Below are 24,000 nucleotides of genomic sequence, written 5' to 3'. Positions count from 1 at the left end.
TTCTGCGGTAGCGGTCAACTGTAGATGTCACATATGGGTAAAATAACTGGAAATGGCTTGCGATGTGAATATAGCATATGACTATGGTTTTGTGAACTGCAGCAATTTTTATGACTGTCATAATTCACTAAACTAGAGACGAAACTGTATTATCCGCAACAGATACAGTATGATGTCATGGCCATATGTGCAAAGAGTCTACTGGCATAGTATTCAGACTACTTTCAGTTTCCAGATTAATATGTCTTTATCTAAAGCAGTGTAAATGTGAGATGGACAGACTACTTGACTTTACTACTCCACAATAATGTTTAGAGCATGACATGGACTAGGAGCAACAGTTGAGTTTGCTGAATTAAATTACGGCAGTCCCTTCCTTAAACTCTGGGGCAGTGAACCCTGGTCCTCGATAGCCACTGTCCTGCCTGTTTTTCAACGTCTCCCTCCACCAACACACCTGATTTGATGAACAGGGTCATTATCAGGCTTCTACTGAGCTTGCTGATGGGCTGATCATTTGAGTTAGCTGTGTTGGACAAGGGAAACCTCTCAAACATGCAGATACTCCTGCCCTCAAGGACCGGACTTTGGCACCTGTGCTTTAAGGGAATACAGAGTGTGACACCGGACAGCAGTAATATTTTGTTATCTAGGCTAGGGTCAGGACATGTGACCAGGAAGAACTGTAATGTTGTTGTTGTTGTGACTTAAAATAGCAAAATGAAGTTTTCATACATGCTGTTTATTCAAGGCAATTTTCAGAAGTGATATCGTGTTTGTATTTTTCTATGTTGTCATATGGTCAAATGACAAACAAGTGTGACTTTCAACTGACTGAGCCAAGAGATCTTGGCAATAAGCTGTTAATAACAAGGGGCAATCTTTGTCTTTCAGCTATATATACAAGTAAAAAACTACTGATCACTGAATAAATCCAACATTACAATGACTGGACAAATGTGATTCCTATAAGCGGAAAAGAAAAAAGAAAAAAATGGAAATTGAGACACACATACTTAGACACATCATATGTTGCAAACGAAACACTGTCCTTATGTGAAAGGAAGCACCTTTTCGTCCCTCCCATACCTGATGACTTAAACCACAAAGGTTAAAGAAAATGTTACAAGGGTTAAGACTTAAGAGCTGCTTCGGAGATTCCACTTTCCAGAGAGCCCCGTGTCACTTGCTTAAAAATGAAGGTGCTGTTTGGTTGAAGAGGAGATCTGCGTATGTGAAATCGACTGCTCTTCTCTCAAGTACCCAGATATCTGTCGAGCAAACTGAATTTGTGTTGAGAAGAACGGAATTTGTAATTGAAAAACGGAATGTGGAAATATAACATACCGGTAATTGAATTTTCAGTAAGGCTCATATACAGTTTCAGAGAAATGTAAATACATTTCATAATTTTAAATTCAGTTTCAAGTGTATTAGAATTTAGTTGCAAATTACAAATCGTAAAATTAAGAATCCGTTTTTCAATGCAATGATTCCAATTCAAAGTGATTTAAATTCTATGGTGGCATATATTTCAGCCTTTAGATTTCAAAGTAATTTTCAGAAGCGAAGGCACACAGTGTTCCTAACAGGAATCTCAAGTTTCAATCTCTGTGTACACAACAAACAGGCATGGAGTCTATATGTAGGAGGCTAGAATCGGCTCATGCGGACTCCAATGTAATCTGGGAGATATGTAGTATTTAGCTTCTTAACGGTCAGCATGCTTATGATGAAGAGCTGAACAGTCATCTTAATAAATAGATCTGAATGAGAGTCTCTGCAATTTGATCTTGGAGGATTGAGACGTCCAGTACTAAGTGATTGGTTTGTATTTTCTGAACGGAATAGGAAAACAACAGGATAGCCAGCCGTCTTTTAAAGGACAAACTATGTCGTAAGGTGCAACTGGAAAGCCAATGAATATGAACTGACAATGGACCTTGAATCAACATTCCTACGCTAAGATTAAATGCTGACAAATGCTGTTAAAACACTCGTGTAAGTTCAAGGGAATGTGTGGGAGGCTCCCAGGACAGAATGAAGCCTTCTGTGTAACTCTTCAGGAACAGAATGATGTCTTCAGTACAAATTGTGGAGCCTTAATACAGTATCATACGATATTTTTTTTTCTTTCTCATGTAGTCAATCATAAACCATAAAAAAACAAATCTATAGACTTTTTGCAACATTTCTATTCTATAGTATAAACTCACATTAAAAATTTAATGACTGACTGCCAACTCACTATAAGGTCAATTTAAGGTTGAAAAACCTTTGGATATTTTACATTACAGTACAGTTTTGGTGCAGTGCCAGTTCAGCAATGATAACTTAATGCTAATCATACATTAATTATTGCACGACATAGGCTATTTTAACTCATTCACTGCCATTGACGGTTATAGTCGTCAAAAATTCATTTAAACTATTTCTATTGGTTTAACATTTTTTCCACTTTTGTTAACAATAATATATGAACCTAGATTTTTTTTATTGTACATTTAGAACAGATATAAAATTTGTGATTAATTGTGAGTTAACTCATGAAGTCACGGAATTAATTACGATTTTAATTGCCCAACGCTGCTATTTTTGAATTGTAATTAATCACATGACTTGAACAGTTAACTCACAATTAATCATAAATTATATATCTGTTCTAAATGTACAATATATATGTTTTTCTAGCTTTTCATACTCTTGTTAACAAAAGTGGATTTTTTTTTTAACTAATAGAAATAGTTCAAATTAATTTTTGACGTCAATGGCAGTGAATGAGTTAATGTATATTAATTGTATGGAATATCATGTTGCAAGATACAGACTATGCACAAGATGCATGGCAAATCAAGTTGACTGTTTTCATGCCCTCAAATGAGCAAAACACTGGTTGCTAACTGCACAAGTGCATCTGTAAAAATACCAAATTCCCAGTCTCAGGTTTTTACTGCACCTCGCACACGATTTGCACTAGACATGAAAATAGAGGGCTGAGGGGCCGGCACGGCAATGAATTTTGAGCGTCCGTCATTTGGTAATTGTCATCAAGCGACACACCCTTCCGTCATTGTCAATCCATCAATATTTCAAGCCGAACTGCATTGTAGTCACAATCCGTCATTCGTCGATTGCTCAGCAAAATGAACGTCCGTCAATGTTTCCGTCTTTCAAAGTGGGCATCCGTCAATACTCCATCATTCGTCATTCCAATCCATTAGCAGAATGGGACGTCCAGATTGTGGAATTTATTGACGGATTGATGATTATTACATTGACAGACAAAAACCCCTTTCCGGCAATGCTTAGGTCGTCAATGTTTCGAAGTTTCCCGTCATTCGTTAAAAAAAAGGGCATTCCTGTGTGGGGCAGACGACAAGTGTTCTCAATGAATTCAGTTATATCGAACATGTATAAAATAAAAAAAAGATAAAAATTAAATTAAATAAAAAAAAAACATCAACAACACAAAGCACTTAGGAAGATGTATAAACTATTTTAACTCCTACCCTTTTTACAACTTATAGCCTATACAAGTACAACCCCAACTGTTATAAGTCCATGTGAAAAAAACAAACATAATATACCTATTATAGCCTTATAAATGAATAACACAAACATACTACAAAAGACATAATCACTCGTATAAATACAAAAGTTTGTATATAATTATTCTCAGCTTTGTTTATACCTACATCTCAGTCCTACATCATATCTACATATCTGACATATTTCCTTTTCTCTGTACTTATCTATCAATACCTTCTTATACTTCTTTTTAAACACATTTATATTTCTACTTTGTTTGATATTAATCTCCATACAAAGTCGCACCACACCTTGATGTGCAGATACTTCTCATTGTTGTTTGAACCTTTTGCTTCTTAAAATTCAAATCCCCCTTATATTATACCCACCCTCTCTGTCTGTGAACATTCCCGTGATATTTTTTTGGCAACTGATCATTTCTGGCATATTGACGGAATGCCCACCTCTTGTCCTTGACATGGCGGAAGAAGTAACTGATGAAATAAAGTGCATTTTTAAGGAAGTGCAAGCAGACCTCCATAGTCAGATGATGTAAAGTTGGAGTTACAGATCTGTGATTTGGGCGCTTGGAGACTGCCTTCCACCTCGATCATTCATGTCCATGTGTCACCCCACACTCGCCCATCTCCATAGTTGTGCCGCAGCCAGGGGGTGATTTTAATAATAATAATAATAATAATATTAATAATAATAATAACCGATCAAATTCACCAAAATCTCGTTACACTACCTGCTCCAACAGTTAGACGTGGTTCGAGCAGGTGTAATTTCCACTTTCTGTCACCAATTTGCCAGGTGTGCCACGCACATGTCAAAGGAAACATCCTCTGAAGGCCATAATGCTCACCATGGTGCTGATTTGTCTACCAAATTCCAAAACAGGCAAAACAAGGTTTGCATGGAAATCAAGATGCTGCAGTTTTTATACTCGAGCGCAGATACAAATACAGAGCACTCAGTATTTAGCATGACATCCATACTGTACATTCTCCGCAGCACTTAACTGTAGAGCATCTGGAGTCTATCATAGTCACGGTCAGTCACTTGAAGGTAGAAAATGAAGCGCTGAGTGGGAATAGATCAAACATGGCAACAAAGGCAGCTATGTGAACCATTGCACAAGCAATGCCCCAATGTGTAATCCATTTTCTATATCGCTTGTTCTCATTAGGGTTGCTTGTGGGCTGGAGGCTATCCCACCTGACTTTGGATGAAAGCCAAGTACACCATGGACACCAAACAGAGGTTAACTCAAGACTCTAATCTAATCTTTAACGGTTGCTGGTCGATGTATGCCCTGCTATTAACTGGCAAACTGTCCATAAAGACAAGCAGTAAAGAAATTGGATGGATGGATGGATAGTTGTCTGCCTCTCTGTGTCAGCCCTGAGATTGACTGGTGATTAGTACCTCTCACAAGTCACCTGGGATAGGCTACATCATCCTGTGGCAATTAATCGAATAAGCGATATAAAAGGATTGTCACATGTCACGTGTGTGTTTGTTGGGGAGGTCCCACAATTACATGATCATCAGTTCCCAAAATATTGTATGAGAGGCTCTCATATTCTCAGTAACACATTTTTAAACAATCTTTAGAGCTGTTTAAAGTGACAGTGTATAAAAGTTCACCACTAGCTATCGCTACTCGCTATATAATAATATGCAGCCGAAGCGCTACGGTGACTCAGAGAGACCACACTTCCACCAATTCTTATTTTGTGTGAGTGAATGAGCATCCCGGCAAGTGACCTGACTTGACATCCAGCGAGGACCCCGGCGAGTGATGCCAAAAGAGCGAGCCAGATTTAGCCGGAGCAGCTAACAAGAGCGACTAGCTGGAGTTAGTCGGAGCCGTAAGCCGGAGTGGTTAACATGCGGGAGAAGCTAGTAAAAACAAAAAGCTAGTAATACATGATTAATGCGATTTTTTGTGATTAATCAATGAGTTAACACTTTAACTTTGACAGCACTAATAATTAGTGATTATTAGACCTACGATTATATAAACAATTATGTTGGTAGGATAGTTTTGCATATTATTTAAATCAATAGTGGGTTTTTAATATGAATAATTACTTCACTATTAGATGACTCTAAATATTACACACTGTCCCTTTAAAGCAAACACAGTGAAACTTCCAAAGCTGAATATTATGCCTCAAAATAATATTGACAGTGAACCATTATCAATCTTCTGCCTTGACTTTTTTTTTTTATGTCACTGAAAAATATTACAGATGCCCAAGAAGAAAAGTGTGATCACCAGACTGTGCCCAGACTACTGAGTATCATACTGTATTGGAATCACAACACAAATTGAAGCATATGGAAAGAGCTGATTACCTGATTCTGAGAAAGATCAAAACATAGTGGATGAGCATGTGTCTATTACTTTAACAGAAATGAAATACTGGAGTACAGGTGTCCAAATTTTTCAAGATTTTGGCAAGGCCTTGGCCCTGTATCCCACTAGAGTACAGCCACCCCTGCACTGAACATTGCCCAAATCCTATCGCCACATTCAGAACCAAAACAAGAAATAAGCTTAACATTTTTAAAACAGGTACCGTACATGGGGATCATTAATGTTCAAAATTTGTACCTTGACCAGGCACAAGGTGGAAGAAACTATTTTTGCTTCTAATATGGAATGATCTTTATGTTCTGAAGAGAAATTGTGTGTTTTTTAGGCTGTTTATTTGATTTGTAGCCTTACACATCTAGAAAAGCGCTACAGTATATAAATCAATTTATTAGTATTAATGGCCCCTATTTTTTCCAATACCCACTCTTTTCACTCCGCCCACTTCCATCTTTTTTCTAATTAATCTTGTAGGCTGTGTCAATTGCTATTTTTTATTATTTATTTTAGTATATGCCGCAGCCTGCTGAAAAATGAATGGTGGGCCGCAAATGGCACCCCTGTACAAGAGCATGAAGATTCATTTACAATTATTTTGGTACAGATTTTGTTTCAAGATTTTTAGAACAATTTTGCTTACAGTTTTGTTGTTCAAGTTGTTCTGATTTAAAAAGCACCTTTTCCATGGAAAATATTGAGTGAATTAATTTGTTCCAAGCTGCAGAATGAAACAAAAAATAAAAACAAAAAGAAAGTAAAACTAGTCACCCTTGCAACACCGTCAACAGACACTACTGTAATGGTGAGGAAGCAGGGAAGTGTTCACAGTGCAATACTCTCACCAAGTGGTGCTTATAGGTATTGCTGGCATTGATAAAGTGTGCTGTGTAGCATAGTATAAGTAGCATCTTCTTGTTGAAATTAAAATGTGTGTGCAATTATTCATTAATTCACTATATTGCTCTTTTTATAGGGAGCAGCCAGACCCTTTGCTATGTTGCAGTAAGTATTCTGGTTCTTTGGCTATTATTACACGTGTAGTTAATCTTTTAGATGGTCAGCAAGCTGAAGCCTCGTGACAAGTGATGGTGATAATGAATTTAAACTGCATGTTTTGTTTACATATTCTGTCTGAAATTATTATCGCTTTCGGACCTTTGCCGTTGGAGATTCCCTTCAACTCATATTTTTCTGAAAATAAAAAAACACTGTGTATATGTCTTTCTGCCACTCTCCACCCTCATTTCCCTTTCTCATCCTCCTCCAAACATGCACTGTATGTGCTAATCAGAGCTACCCGGTATCCTCGAAGGGGAGTGGGTTAAGTGTGTTTTCTGCCCTCGAGGAAGCTTCGGTCACAAATAGAACGTTTAAAGATGACGCCTACAGACCGAGCTAGTCGGAGGTGTAAGTTAGCTAATTGCATTGGGTCAGAAAAGGTCAGCCATCCACGGTTAAGAGGTCATTTGTCCCAAGCCACTTACTCTATGCAGCCTTGAACGATTACTGTCGGTTTGCTTATGATTAGATTGCTGTTACTCAGTTGGCAACGGTTGAGAATGTGTAGCTTCCGAGTCTGTTCTATTTCAGTAGTTGTTTGCACAGCTACAAAGCTTTTGGGGCGTTATATGCAAACACATCAGTATTAACAGTGTCATCATTTCAATTCAGTGTGTGCAAAAACACGGCGGTCTTACTGTACATACTCCACTCGTACTTGGCTCCCACGCTGAAGAATTGTGTGATCTGCTGCTGCTGCTGCTACTGAAGCCTTCCTTGGTCGAGTTCCATGAGAGGGCCTCCTGAGTAGTAGTGCTCCGTGGCAGGCCTGAGGAGTTAGTGCCATACGTGTTAGCCACCTCACTGGTCCGACTGCGATAGCTCCTCGTGGCACTGGAGGAGGAAGACGGGCTGGTGGAGGAAGAGGAGGCGGTGTCATTGAGGCCCAGAGCAGCCAAGTCCTTGGTTAAGTCACTCTGGGATACTGATTTTCGCCGATTAAGCGACATTCTGGAGGCCACCGGTGAGGAGGAGAGGTAGCTGGACTGCACTGAGGGGGAAGAGTAAGAGCTGTACGTTGTGTAAGCAGACCCCCCACTAAGTCCAGAACCTGCATAGCTCTTGACAGGGGTTCTACTGAGGCTTTCACTGCGGCGGTTGCTGCTACTTCCAAGGATGTCCGTCCGTGGGATGACCCGGCCCCGGTCTGGGTCCAGGGAGGTGCTGTAGTTGCGGCTGCGGCCCGTGGAGCTGCTCAGATAGTTGGAAGAGGTGTAACCTGAGGAAGAGGTAGACGAGGCAGGGGACTTGTAGGAGGACAACCTGTTGCGCTCGCCGTAGGAGCTAAGGCTCGGGGTTAAGGGGGAACTGTAGGAGCTGTAGTGGCTGGTGTAGGACGAGCCAGCGTAGCGCTTGGCAGTGGAGGAGACGTGGGACATGATGCTGGTGCTGCTGGGTTCTCAGCCACAGGAAAAGAGGGTCTGCGGAAGACTGCATCGACTACAGCAAAGAGACAAAATGAGTGTTAGTTCAACAGGTCCTCTAAACTAGAAACACTACAGAAAAAAGTCTACCTTCTTTTTAACCCAAAAATGTTACATTTATGAAAACGTTTAATTAAATTACCATATGGACACTTACACACATAGTTGTCATTTGTTAAACAGTCCAAACAAATTTCATTCCAACGGTATCATTGCAGCAGCACATGTGGACGTTCGGTCAGGGAGCTTGATGCGCGTCACTATGTTGTGAAGCACCCCCGCCCCCCTCGCGTCACTTTGAAACGTGCCACTGATTTAAGTCCCGCGGACTTCCACAGAACAGCCTGGCGTCTTCTTTATGCGACGACATAAGACCAGAGCTCTCTCACGTTTTAGGGCATTATTTTCGTGTTGAACTGCACATGCCATCCATTTAGTTTCTTCCCAATTTTAATTTATTGCAATCATCGTGTAAGTGTGACCTCAACTTTTAAATCACTCCGAAGACAAAAACAAATACGCTCTGATGTAATCATTAAGATCAACAATGCACGTAATTTGTAATTGCTGCAGATTAAAACTGTCAATTTGAGTAAAAAGGTCGCGTGTGATGACGTGGAAGACAATTTTAGGCTGAACGGAGACGAATGCGCCAGACGCAAAGAAACTAAAGACAACGTTAAAACCATCATGGACGTGTTGACTTGATTTAGAATGAATAATAATATTAATGTCACTTTTAACAAGATTTGTTTTTACTCCACTAGGTAGGCTATTATTAGACCACATGGCTTTTTTAAAAAACATTGTCCAGTTTATAAAAATGTCTTCAAGCCGAGGTACAGTAAAATAAATCTCAGTTCCAAGTACTTCGTAGATCGATCTTAAAACAATAACATGAATCTTAAGACTTCCCTAAACAAAATTTTACCAAAACAAACCACATCAATGAACTGATATTTTCAATTAAACCACTTTAATTCAGTTTCTCTTGATGTATTCTTGTTTTAAAACACATTAACCCCGAATTTACTTGAACTTCTTACCGTACGTATGGCTGCCTCATTGCTGCATTCACAAAATGCTGCATGAGACGATTTGATTGCTTGGTTGTCACGTGGGAGGACTATACACACAAGTGGTATGTGTAGCTACATACATCCTGCGCGCGCGCATGTATTTGAACAGACAATTTTGATGGGCGATTGAGATAACTTTGTCACAAACAAAATTAAGGCTCTCACAAGCGATTATTTTTGCCATCGGATTTGTATGAAAATTGCAGTTTATTGCGTTATGGTATTTTCTATAGGCAAGCTAAAAAATAAAAACAATTTAGATCAGTGTTTCTCAACCTGGGTCCTCGGGGCACACTATCCAGCCTGTTTTCGATGTCTCCCTATTCCAACGCAGCTGATTCCAATGACAGCTCATCAGCAAGCTCTGGAGAAGATATAACGATCCTAAACTGCGTAGGAATAGGGAGACATGGAAAACAGGTTGGATAGTGTGCCTCAAGGACCAGGGTTGAGAAACAGTGATTTAGATAATGGTACATTCAAATTTCAATAAACTTTGCATCTTGTTGACATTGCCATATATTCAGCTCAGTGAACGTGATTGTTGTGAGCCGTTTTGTGATATATAAAAGTGTCTGGTTTCGCAGTTCAATTTGAAACATGAAATACATTAAATAAAATATCTCAGCATCAAAGAACAAATCGTGTGTGACTTTGGAGGTTTCACTGTATATACAGTCATCAAATAAGTCAATAAATGAGCCCACATTTCAAAACTTGGGGAAAGTCTATTAACATACAAGTGAGGAGCAGTGGCTATATGTGCTGTTAAACAATTTAGGTACTAGAATCCTTCTAAATGGGAAAGATCTCATAAAATCATCTTCAACTTTAGAAATGAAATCAATAATAGACATAATACATACGAATGTCTTCTCATTATCCAACTAAATTCTCTTGCAATGCAGAAAACTCCCAATCTTATGGATTGGTATGTCCTCTCACAGCTTGAATGGAAGAGTCCAAAGTTGTTTGGAGGTGAGGCCAGCCGGTCACTACTGTTGCTGTTCTGATCCAAGGTAGGCTCCATGTGCAGCAGCATTTGAATAAATAAAAGTGTCTGGTGTTGCTGATCCGTGTTGAGTTCAGTGTAGAAGGCTCCTATTTCTTCTATATCTGCCCAAGTGTGTCTTAGTCCTCTATACAGTGAGTCTTTCTTGCGGTTTTGGCAGCTTGCCAGCTCTCTAAGTACACCTACAGTACTTCTTCCCACAGCAATTTCTCTTCCTGGTAGATTTCTTACGCTTTCTCTCCACTCCCATCTTTCTTTGGCTTTCTCTTGGACCAAACGTTTATCAATAATGCAGAAATGGAGTAGGCAGGCAGGCGGCATTCTGGGGATACGCCAACATTTACTGCTGGCCAAATAGCACACATGCAGCCCTGGCTGCACCAGCCATTGTGTTGAGTACTGCTTGACAGGTTAATAACAACAAGAACTTGGCAACAGTTAAACAGCTTGCATTGCATTAGTGCCCCGACCCAGTTTTCTGTCTAGATTTTTGAAGCCAACAAAATTTAATATTATTCTTCCGTGGCCAAGATCTCGGCCCAATATAGGTCTTTTGGTTAATGAAGACAAAAGTGATGATAGAAAAAGGACACACCAGCAAGAGGCCACTTAAGTTGTGAGGATCTGGTAAAAGCGTCTCCAAGGGAAGAAACTCAAAATGTGGTGATGTCCATAGACTCCAGTGTTGAAGCATTGATTGAAAAAAAGTTTGTTATGTTTGTTTATTGTGTCAAAATGTCCAAATATTTGTCCCTAAAATTAAAGTATAGCATATTGTTGCAATTAGTAAATGGTAAATCCTACATTTTTGGTCACATGTCGGCTGTTTCGTCAAATATATTGTGATGGTGTATTAAGACAAAATCATAAAAGCTAATTATTGTTTTGACATGATCCAAATACAGTATATGTATGGACTAAAAATACTGCTTACTCGCCGTCTGGAGAAGTGAAGCCTGCCACTTGTGAAACCCACCTAACTTGAACACATTGATTTCTCCAAGGATTTTTCACATCCTTTTCTGTCTCTACAGCAGAAATGCCACCAATAAGACTGGCAAAAGCTCTATATGCACATTTCAACGGTAAGAATGCACAGATGTGGGCCATTCCTTGAATCAACTCAATTTCAACACATTTAGAGAGCACTTTAAAAACAAATATAACTGCATACAAAATGCTACATTGAAGTTAAAGTCAGACATAGCAAAACAAAGACATTAAAACAATACAAAATGTTCAAGCAAAAATGGAGGTGAGGTGGGGGGGAATGCTAAGAGTGTGGACATCAGGAAAAGTCAGAGAACACTATGGATTTCACTCTCGAGAGGAGAGTAGCCAAGGAAACGACAACACACAGACACACTCTTTGGATCCTTTGGAATTCTCATTCCCACCCTGACGTTGTGCTACTTGGTAGTTTCCATGACTACCATCGTACAGTATTTGTGTTTATGTTGACGCATTAAGGACTTAAAGCAGTGTCAGGGAATATTACATTGCTAATTTACATTAACCCTGATACTACTAAAGCTACGGCCAGATGGCTGCCTGATATGTTATGTTTTTTCCTTAATTTTTAGTCTCTTGCTGTTAATCACTACTATATTCAGGTAACAATTAGTTTAAAATGTGAGTAAAAACTACCAAATCCATTGTATGAAAGCTGTCATCTGATTGACAGACAGCATGGGAGAAAGTTGTTTTGAGCAGAAGACTGCTGATTCCTTGGCAAAGAACAGATGAGATGAGGTTTCACTGAGTGAGTGAGTCTAAACTAGAAGCATTATTTTCACCACCGCATACTTAACAGCTTAAGAGTTGAGATTGTTAGCGCCAGTCTTGGCATGAGACTTTTCTGTGGTATAGCATGTTTATGCTTCTCTTTGGCTTCCCCCAACAGCATGTCCGGAGTGAAAAATGTGGGCATTCTGGCAAATTCCCACTGGGCAGAGGTGCTGTATAAAGTGTTCAGGCCGCTACTCCAGCCGGCACATACATTTCCTCTGGCCAATGGATTAGTTTTGAAATCAGCAAATATCATTGGTCTATTACACATGAATCCAACTATAGCTCCTTGTCAAACAAATGTGCTAATATCAAACTCTGGCTGGCCATTATATTACAGTATGTATAGCACTGACTGCACTACTTTGTTACCACGGGTGTGACCAAGTCGCAATAATTTAATACCAAAAGTAGCAATAATTTAATACACGACTAGAAACAACAACACTAACTATATTACAACCTGTTTGTACAAAATAATACATTACTATAACAATCACAAGTGTTACTTGTAATGGCAACAACGCATGATGGGGAAAGTCAACTTATTATTATTGATGTGGGGGTGATCATAAAGTTATCGTTAGTCTGTTAAGTAGTGCACAGGAAGTAGTGTATATATGTTTCAAAATAAGAGCACTAACAGGAAGTGCATTGTTAGCGGCTTTTATATGTCTGTCTTAAAATCTTAAAAGCGTTTGATAAAATCACCCGTGCTGTTAAGCACTGCCTCTGGCGGTTGGTGAGGGACAAAATAAAACCATCTTGTTAAGTGTAAATTGTCTTATCGCGTGTTATGCACACTTGCCAAATGGTTCCTTTTTGTCTTTTTGACCATTTAGTTCTCATGCTTCAAATAAACACTGATCGTGGTATTGTAAGTGCATTTAATTGTACTTTTCATATACATGAAATACGAATATGAATATCATTGGAGGAAATGATCAGCTATTTTCGATTGATACACTAATAATGGTAAAAGAGTATCTTCATCAAAACGTGAATTCAAGTCTGAGCACTTAAACTCCAGGGCTGAAAATGAGTCCCACCCACTCCAGCACTACCCAACAGTGATGTTAGGCTAGTTGGGGACTAATATAATTGTCTGTAGGTTTCAAGATATTTATTAAGTAACTTACTGCAGCATAGAAAAGTTGCTGACTGTTCAGTACAATATGAGCAATATAATCACTTAAATCACAAGACTTTTTTAATTCCTGCAATATTAATACTCAGTGATGTGCCGTCAGGGCTTTCAAGGCCTTCTCTGAAGGCCTAAACTGAATTTGAACTAACTGAACTAAATTGAATTTAAAACTTTGTATACATGTGTGAAGTATTGTAGAAATGTATTTCCAACAGCCTTGTTTTGTCTTCATTTCATAGTGTGTCCCTTGGCTGTGTGTCTTGCAGTCGTTTGTGGGTTATCTTTTTTTTTTTTGTCTAATCAGATTTCATCTTCCATGTTGATTTTTTTTTCAGTTATTCAATGATTATCTTCTTTTTCTACATGGTCTCTGTAAGCCACATTTAAGACTCTGGTATTTTATTTTGAAATAGCCTGGCCAGAACCATCAAAAAGTCCAAAACGTGGTATTGTGACCCGTTTTGGGCTTTGGGTTTAAAGACGATTATAAATGCAATTTAAGACTCATTTCACCACATCAATACTGGCCAAAAAGTGCAAAAGAATAATCAAAACATTTCAAAGCGAGATTGAAGTTTATGCATGTTTTAAATGAATATTGTGTAAAATTTAGTGCCATTTAGTAACTAATTGGAGTGCAACAACCTAAGTTTGAATCGCATGCATTTTGAAGCACGCATACTACAGTGCTTCAGAGAGTCCACACTTTGCAAGCCTACCACAAATTACTACATGCACAAAGTTCCTACACGCTGTCCCGTAACATGGATAGATTTTTAAGACATTTCAAAATCGTATTTAAGACCTAATATGAGATTTTAAAACAGTTTTAGGCATTTTAAGGCCTTAAATTCAAATTGTTGGATTTAAGACTTTTTTGAAGACTTTTTGTGACCCTGTTCTACTTAAGAAAGTTGAAATGTTACTCAAAATATTTTTACAATAGGAATTGTTTTAAAATTACAAAAAAGAACAGACATCACAAAACACATCATGTTCTTCTTTGGAGTTTCCAACGTAGTTATGCAGATACTGACCAACATTCTATAATAATAGTGATGAAAAAAACACATGGAATTGCAAAAATAGTCTCTGAGCTGTTTGGGATTTGACAAGCGTCTATATATACTCTGAAATATGAGCAGATAGGACATTGCTGAGGCCACACAGACGCCTCTCTTTGCTTGCTTTCAGTCATCAGCTGCAAACAGCTTCACATTAATCTTGGCTTTGCTACTTGACAACTTGATCTCAAGAGCCACAGGCGGACCTGATCCAGCTATACCCTGCAACAGTTTCAACACAATGCAGCGTATGTTTTTAGCCCTACTCAAGCATAGGATGTGCTGGTTATGAATTCAAGTAAATCAAACGGAATGCAAACTTAAGTGCCAATGCAAAGAGCTTGGAAAAAGACATACACTTTGATCAAACACACATTAGCCTACTGTATAACAAGTATGCCATCCATCCATCTATCACGACACGACCACATAAATGACCAAATTTTATGCCCACTCGCGTAGCAAGCTATCAAACTCTTAATTGGAAACGGGCTAGTTAAGTTTTGGTATTTTTGCAGACGCAAACAGCTTGGTGCAGTTAAAACATGCATTTTGTGCCGTTGTGGGTGTGGACACAGCCGACTTAATTGACACGGGAGGATGATGTAAAGTTGGACAGGGAGATCACTTGAACTAATGGGCACTTGGAGACCCCCTTCAACCCCAATCACCTGTGCCAGTATGTTTTGCTAATAGTAGGCTAACTTTTTTTTTATACTTGACTGACAGTTAAAAATGTTATAATGTTTCTTCGAAAAATGCTTTCTTTAATGATTCAGATAACTCAGTTGTGTAACCAATTCTAGTTCCATTCTTTCCTATGGCAAGAATTGTCCTCCTCAGCTTGTGTTCTATATGTTAGAGAAGAGTTAGCTGTGTCAAATGTTTGAGAAAGTTAAAAAATTAAAAAAATATAGCCTTTATTCTTCTTATTTGTATATAACCAGCCAGGCATACTTTCTAGTATGTCGTACGCCACACAAAGAGATTTGCTATGATGTCCATTTAAAATCAGCATCAGTACAGTGGAACCTCAGAATTTGAACGTCTCGGAACTCGTACAAATTGGACTTCAACCAAGGACCGCTTAGTAGTCTAACAATATGCCCAATGTAAAATACACAAACTCAGCACTGAACTACAACTAGTATTAACAAAGCATTTTTCATCCACTGAAGCCATCACATCACAACAGGTAAGGTAATGTATTTTTATTGTTTAAATACTGTACTGTACTGTAAATGTTAAATAAAAAAAAACATAAATAGAAATTAAAATAGGAATTTTCTGTTTTTGGAGATTGGGAACGGATTCATTGCATTCACTTTATTTCCTATGGAAAAAAAGTGTTTCGGAGGTTGAACAATTCGGACTTTGAACACTTCACAGGAACGAATTATGTTCAAACTCCGAGGTACCACTGTATTCTGAATTCTATAATGTGCCCTCAATAGGTGTCCCCTTGGCTGCATTCAGCCCGCCCACTGTCAATTCCTGACCCGCAAACTGTTAAGACATTTTTCACACTGCACTTGGCACAGTGCAGTCACTAGTGTTTTGCTTGGATCGGAACGTGTATGCCAAGACTTGTCTCCATGCCAACGATAACACCGACTGTGTCATTCACCGTTCAGTGATGTGAGTGCAATTTTTAACTTTAACTTTCACTTTTTGAACAGTTGGCATATTGTTGACACTTTGCCAGCTGTAGTAGCTTAGACTGCACACAAATTGTATGTTCCATGTTTTCTGCTAAAAGAAAACTGGATAGTGAAAACTGATACCTTTGCTTAATTTGTCCCCAGGGCTTGACATTAACTTTTTTTGCTCATCAACCGTTGTAGCTAAATTCCCAGAGTCATTAGCCACTCAGCATCTTTACAAGCCACAATATTATTGTTGGACAATGCACATTATTTAAATGCGTACAAAATTAAATGTTTTTAAGGTACCTAAATCATACATTTTAGTAAAAGAAAGTAAAGAGAATTGTTGAACCAATTAAAGATTACAAATTGAATTGTTGACCAATTAAAAAAAAAAACTGGTTCAATCGGTAAAACACGATTGAATTAAGCTCGTCCAAGGTATACATAGTGTAATTAATTATGAGTTCATTAAACTTAATATATTCAACTGAATTAAGTTCATCCAAAGTGAAATTATAATTTATACAAAAAGGACAGTAGGAGAAACTATGTTACCCGGCACTGCTGAAATTAATCAACATTTGCTGGGTTGGTGAGTGTTAATTTCAGGCCCTAATTGTCACTTCAATCAGCACAAGACCCATGTATTGTGATGATTTCCAATTTTAAATGGACTTATGAGACATAACATAGGAATTTTGGCAAAATTCAGAGGTAAGAACAACAAAAAGAAATGCACTGAAATCGTCATATCAGGCTACAAGCTGAACTCTTGTCACATTTATGACACAACAAAATGGAGAAGAGTGCTCACGTAGTGTGATGTGGATTTTGGGTAAGGGGAAGAAGCCATTCTTAGATGCCAAAATAATAAAAGAATGCATTACTAAGTGATGGACAATGTTTGAAAGCAAAAACACACCAAAAAAGAGGAAATGACAGCTAAAATCAATTGCAGCTATTGTAGTTTAATTGTCAAAATGGAAATTAAATTATATTTGAGTTGAATTGTTGACCACAGGGTTTTTGGACTGGTTGATGTAGTTTGCACCCTAATTATGTTACAAGTTACGTTCCCACCTGGCCAAACAAAGGGAGAAAATAAACTGGCGTTCTGCTAAGACATCGGATGCTAGTGTAAAAGCACCATAAAAAGGGAAACACTTGTACTAATTATTATTGCATTATTATCATCTGAGGGTAATTAAGACTACAAAGCAATTCTCACTTGGAGAATTGAAGCTGCCGGCTACTGTGATTAGTGTTGTCGCCTTGGCAGCTGACTTGTAGCATGGTTGGCTAACTGTGCTAATCTTTTGGTCAATTAGACGCAATTTTATGTTTAATAATAGAATACATCGAAACTGTACATCATCTTTACAGCTCCCCTAATGCATCTCATTCTATTTTCTGTGTCATCTAATACATGTTCATATCTGATGACTAGTGGCTTAAAATAATTTAGCATTTTAGGAGTATACAAAGACGTGCAAATAAAGACAGTTGTTTCTCTCCAGATTTTCACACATCTATCTGAATTCCGAGTTTATATGCACTGGATGCAATCAGATTTTTGTCCAAACAATGTTTACCTTCACTAATGTGATTTGTCAATGATGCCCTATTTAGCTTGTTTAGCTATGAGGGTTTAATAAAAAATAACATAGCCATCACCCTGATGAAGACAGTGTAGGTCCTATTGTCTTTACTGAACATGGACTATGCTCTATATGGGGACTATTGCCTTCTTGCGCCTTTGGAAGACGGTTAAGTAAGCATAAACATATTATTGATTGTATTTTACACTTTTTTTTTTTTTACTTCTGTATTTTAGATACAGTATTAACTCATTTACCTAGACTTTTTTTTATTGTACATTTAGAACAGATATAACATTTGTGATTAATTGTTGAGTTAACTATTGAAGTCATGCGATTAATTCAGATTAAAAATTAAATGTTTTTATTGTAATTAATCGCATGACTTTACAAGTTACGATTAATCACAAATTTTATATCTGTTCTAAATGTTCAATAAAAACAATTCTAGGTTTTCATATTCTTGTTAACAAAAGTGAGAGAAAAAATGTTAAACTAATAGAAATAGTTCAAATTATTTTTTTTTACATTTATAGCCGTCAATGGCAGTGAATGAGTTAATCAATAGAGAGGTCTCAAGAGCAGCTTAATGTACAATAGGGATAATTTGCTGCATTGGTAACACTGAGTCCAAAATGTGTGTAAGTCAGTTGGTGCACAGGCAAGTTCATTCTTTCACAGTCACAATAATTGCTCACTTTTATTACTACTGTAAATTCTTGCTACAATTGGATGATAATCAAAAATGAAGACTGGTATAACGAGAGTAAACTATATAGATTATGATGGCTTGATCACATCTAGTTCCTGGTTTATAGACATCCTTACATGACTAAATAATGTTTGGTTAAACAGACACATTTTATCTTTGAAGTGAAACTTAAATTAGGGTAACGAGAAGCACTGTTGTAGATGTTTACCTGCCTTATCCGTATTATTTTTAGTCTCTTTCAATTCTAACATGAATCGAAAAAATGCAATTTTTATGTTAAATACGTCATGGTTTGGTCACAAATTCAGTCATATTTAAACATTTGACAGGCACTAAACATTTTTTCTTCCATCCACATACAGTATATAAATCTGACTTCTTTATGTTGGTGTCGCATCAAGTTAAGAGTCAATGGAAGTGTGTAAGTGCCAGAGGATTTTGGTTTCCAATCAAAAAGTCTGTGTGCTAACCCAAGTGGTCATGTTAAGATTAAGTTGAAATGCATTTCAATGGCGTTAATGTAGTCATTTGATTTTCTTTAGTGTATAAAGACATATTGCATGATAGTACAGTACATTACTAGTACATGTATTCATACATCCTATGCCAGTGAACTCTGACAGCACGTGTTAATGTTTAAAGTCATATGTGTGACACAGTTACCTGCCGGAGCAGTTCCCATAGACTGCGAAGGATCCTGGGGTACTTGCCCTGGTTTTACTGACCCACGGTGTCCACACACTCACAGGCTTTGTGACACTGATCCTTCCTGAGGAATAAGGACACATTGGATGTTGTACCACAAAACTCAACAAGGCAACAATTCAAAGTTTAGACCGGGATTATTTCCTCCCGGTGAGAAAAAGTTACGAAAATTAAGCACATAGTGTCATAACATGTAATTAAGAATAGATTAGAGGTGTCCAAACTATGGCCCGGGAGCCATTTGTGGCCCACTGTTCATTTTCTAGCGGCCCTCAGCATATGTAAAAAACAAAACAAAAACCTTTTGACAACCATGTTGGATGCTAGTGTTGACACCTGACAACTACAAAATAAATTCGATTTACAGAGATTTTTAGAGCTAGCGTAAGAGCTAGCATCAGCGCTAGATGTGCAAAGAAACTATTAACAACTAAAATTGCAATAATATTTCTCTTATAATGATTTAAGATATTGTAGTTTTAGAAGCAAAAATTATTTTATCCACTTTCTGATGTTCGTGTCAAGGTCTGATTTGTGAACATATCACATTAATGATTAACTAATATCCTCAAGTAAACACTGCTTTGAAAATGATCATCTTACTGCCAATTACACTTGCTTTGATTCTGAATGTGGGGATCTGCTCAGGGTACAGGCAGATCTATTGTAGTGGAATATAGGGCTGTGGACCACCCCCAAATCATGAAAAATCCCCAAATGCATCACTTTTAACAAGTGTTAAAAATAACAACCAAAACCACTAAAAACAAAATTACACTATTTCTCGACTTAATAAAGTTGGAAAATGTCAAAGTGGCCCTTACATCTTTCAATTTTTCTGTATGTGGCACTCAAAGGAAGTCATAGATAAGCAAATGATACAGAACATAGAGCGACATTTATTACAGCCTAAATGTATCAAAAACCCAAGCAATTGTGTGCTACTTTGGTGGTGAATAATATAGCTTAACAATCAAAATTGACCCATCATTTTGGCTCCTGGCCCTAAATTTGAGAAACCATCATTTAGACATCTGTAGAAAGCCACTGTATTTATCTTCATGTCTCTCACAATAATCTCACATTAACTCCAATGAACGTCTATTTAAGATTGATGACAGACAATTTACTTACGCCAAGCTTGAATCAACAAATCATGAAAAAGTGCAATTATAGAGCTCAGGTAGAGATAACTGTGATTGGTTGACTATCTGGGAAAGCAAAAATTATTTCAAGGCTCTCATTCCGCTACCATAACAAACAAATCATTTACTTTCACTATTCAGGGCATGAGCTACCCCCATAGTTAGCGGTGTCTTGTCAGGCTAGAAAAACAAGGGAACTTTTCGAAGATAATCCCTCATCATCTATCATTATTGTACTTCAGTTAGGAAGATGTAGCCAGCAGCTGGGCAAAATGGGCACCTAAAACAATAAGTTTGAAATGAGAGAGTAGTTAAGTTGCTTATTTGGTCCTCACCCTTGTTGTTCCGAGCGGTCCGACCAATGGACAGATAGTACACGTCTGCTACTCGGGAGGCTGTGGCCCCAGAGTGTGAGAGGATAGAATGAGCACAGCCATCCAGAATGCCACAGATCAAGTTACAGAGCTGGTAAATATAGCAGACACCTTTGACCTCCGTGGGTCACTCAACACTCAGAAGCATTCCAATTTGCTTTTAAAGAACCAGCATTATGCCTTGAATAAGTTGAGCTGGGCAAACAAACAAAAAGGTGCCCACTCTGCTAAAGCCATACGGGTTTTTTTTCCATAGAAGATACAATTTAATAAGAAACCTCAACTTGTGTGCCAAGTCATCCCCGGTTTGCGCCAGTAAATAATGTCATGGTACTGCAAAAAGCAAAGCTACAGTATTTGCACTGGACGCAGACTTCACACCGCCAAGTAAAATGTGATAACAGAGACAGAACAACGAGTGGACCCTCCAGAGTAGAGCACAATCTGTTCTGTGACTCTGGTTGACTTGCAAGTCATTCTATTTCAAAACAAGTGTTGCTAGTATAGGAAATAATGTTAAGTGAACGAATGTGTCTCTCTCTCTCTCTGAAACAGAGTCTGTCTCTCTGTCTCTTACTCCCCCCGATGCAATAATGTGACCTATAACATGTACAGCTCATAAGATAACAAATGCGGAATTAACCAATCACATTCAACCTCATGTTTAAATGGGAATCAGCGCACATTTGACACCATTTAAATGTGTCTATTTATCCCCAAATAAAGTTCAGATATTGTAGTAGTCCTGACATCTGTTTGCTTTCCAGCAGAAACCGGAATGTTTTAAGCTAACATTGACTGGTATTTGGAATTGTTCATAATTCCCTCCACCTTGACAATTCCATCTTAAGAAAAACAGCACCAAAGAATGATGCTGCAGCCTGCCACCAAAATGTTTCATTGTAGATAGAGTGTCCTTTGGGTAATGAGCCTCTGGCAGTATTCCTGACCAGTTTCTTCCCTTCAATTTTGGAGCAACGTCCAGTTAATGATACCTTTGAACAATGAGATCCCTCTGATGCTGTGCTTGTGATGTAAGATGTGATGTGACTCCAAAAAATGTCAGGGCAAGCCTAGTAGAACATCTGAACCTTTTGAGGGTTTAATCAGAGGCACTATAAAATCTATAGCATGCTTCTTCCACTAAAGTGGAGCCCTGTGTGCTCGCCGATTCACCTTTTCGCAGATTTTTTTTTTTTATACAATATATTTATTTACGGTGTTGAGGGAGCCAACTTCCATTTCTCATGGAAAATATACATTGTAGGTTCATCAGCACGTTTTAATAAGTTTTTTGGGTTTACCCACAAAAAAGAGTTTTAAACAACAAAGTTTTAAACAACTTTGGGGGTTTACAAAAAAAAAAGGCATTTCAATGGGGGGCAATTGCATGGAGATTTTCACTATTCAATCCCCAATCCCAGCAAATAGCATGGGTCCACTGTAATATCACCATTCACCACTAGATGGCAGACTTACTATGACCTATACTACATGTCATGCTAATTATTTTTTGCGGATTTGGAATGACATACAAGCAGTGGTCCTCAACCCTGATCCTCAGGGACCGGTATCCAGCCTGTTTTCCATGTCTCCCACAGCCAACACAGGTGGAGATCGTTATCAGCCTTCTCCAGAGATTGCTGATTAGCTGATGATATGAATCACCTGTGTTGACTGTGGGAGGCATGGAAAACAGGCTGGATACCGGTCCTCGAGGACCAGGGTTGAGGACCACTGACATACAGGACAAACATAGTACTGGAAAAATATTAAAATTTTATGTAGTGCTTTCAAAGTTAAATCATCAACTCACTGATTAATCCCCAAAAAATATTGCATAAATCATGTATTAACAAAGATTAATCACACTATTAATTTTGACCGCAGATGACCTTGAGCTTGACAGCGGATAGTTACGTTAAAGGTAGCACAGGTTGTGTTTGACCAATAAACATAAATACATGCATTAAAATAAAGCATTTGATAAATGTTTATGATGACATTCAGAATATTTGTTCATGTCAAACTGCTGGGGTATTTTTTTTCATTTTAAATTATGTAAGTAATTAACTGTTTAAAAAAAGAGGATAATACGAGTGTGCAGTGGATCAAAAATGTTGAAGACGTTCTAGGTGCTATTCAAATTTGGCGGGCGAAAAATCTTGATAAAAAGCCTTTTTAATTGATTAATCATGATTAATCAAAATTCTTAGATGTGATTAATCTGATTAAAAAATTGTTTGTCAGCTCAAATTTTAAGTGAGTTGATTTTTATGGGGAAAAAATGCGCAAAATTAGTTCTTCCACTTAATATTTGTTTGATGTTTAGCAGTTTTGCTCAGTCCTTCAACTGTAATTTTAGCACACTGGGGAAAAAAATACAAATAAATCTGTGTGGTTATTTCTTCATAGTTCAAAACCTTTGTTATTGAAGGCTAGGACATTTACACATACATTGAGCATTAAATATATTTTTTCTTCTTCTCAGTAATTTTGGTCCATTTGTTTCTCAGATCAGATTTGAAATAGTAAAAATCAGTAAGTGAATTTCAAAAAATATAATAAAAAATCATGCAAATAGCAAAACATCAGGGTACCCCTGCAAAAAACATTTTCTTGCTCAAAATGGATAATACATCTCTCAAAAGTAAATACAATATCTGTGCCATTTAACATGTCAATGCCATCAGAACGACACGTCTTTCTGTCATTGTGAACAGAAACGACAGTCAAATTGCTTAGTCATGTTATCAATACTGTATAACAGTGTACACTGGAGGGATGCTTCGGCTACTTAAGTTTTGATGACAATTATTCTAAATGGAAAGTTACACCTTCGTGTACCAGTATGGCGGACATTGATTTCAAGAGACTGCATGGGCAAGAATCACATTTCAGTTTTACTGGTTACACTGTAATTTGTTGATAAACTACCTCATGATACAGAAAGGAAAAGACAACACGGCATAGCACAAAGAAAAAAAACTAATAAAAAAAAAAGGAGAAATGTGAACATGGGTCAATCTCCTTAGGGAAAATTGTGCATACAACGCTGCAGCAATTACAGTGCAGTCATTCTCATCCACATCACAATTATCTTCAGTTGCTAAGAGCAATTTCAGAAAAGTGGTGGATCTGTAGTTAAATTGATGCTTCACACATTTCCCTTCCAAAAAGTCAAGATTGACCTCGGGGGGGGAGCTCTAAAACTTGTTCAACTATTTTGCATCTACTGTACGATGGACTAATGCCAAAATATTGTGGGGTGTGAGATAATTCAACAGAGACCAATTCTACTACATTTTGTTCAACATGACATACGCAATT

At 37.8% G+C, this 24,000-nt stretch overlaps 1 protein-coding gene across 4 annotated transcripts in view; it reads right to left on the bottom strand.

The window, feature by feature from the left end:
- LOC144051986 (ubiquitin carboxyl-terminal hydrolase 2-like) overlaps window positions 1-24,000 on the bottom strand; it is a 59,990-nt gene that overhangs the window by 34,194 nt on the left and 1,796 nt on the right. For 2 of the 4 annotated variants that reach the window (XM_077565680.1, XM_077565683.1), the window contains exons 2-3: window positions 19,110-19,215; window positions 7,621-8,413 (exon numbers count right to left, since the gene is read on the bottom strand). In XM_077565680.1, the coding sequence (XP_077421806.1) occupies window positions 7,621-8,352 (732 nt within the window). In that variant the 5' untranslated portion in view covers window positions 8,353-8,413; window positions 19,110-19,215. Of the gene's footprint in view, window positions 1-7,620; window positions 8,414-19,109; window positions 19,216-20,631; window positions 20,671-24,000 lie in introns of those variants that run through there. The other 2 variants (XM_077565681.1, XM_077565682.1) reach the window with 2 other exon arrangements.

This window comes from Vanacampus margaritifer, chromosome 5 (assembly GCF_051991255.1).
Source record: "Vanacampus margaritifer isolate UIUO_Vmar chromosome 5, RoL_Vmar_1.0, whole genome shotgun sequence".
In the NCBI taxonomy this organism is placed as follows: Eukaryota; Metazoa; Chordata; class Actinopteri; order Syngnathiformes; family Syngnathidae; genus Vanacampus; species Vanacampus margaritifer.
The sequence above is the reverse complement of the archived record's forward strand: the minus strand, read 5'-3'. Positions and strand labels throughout refer to the sequence as shown.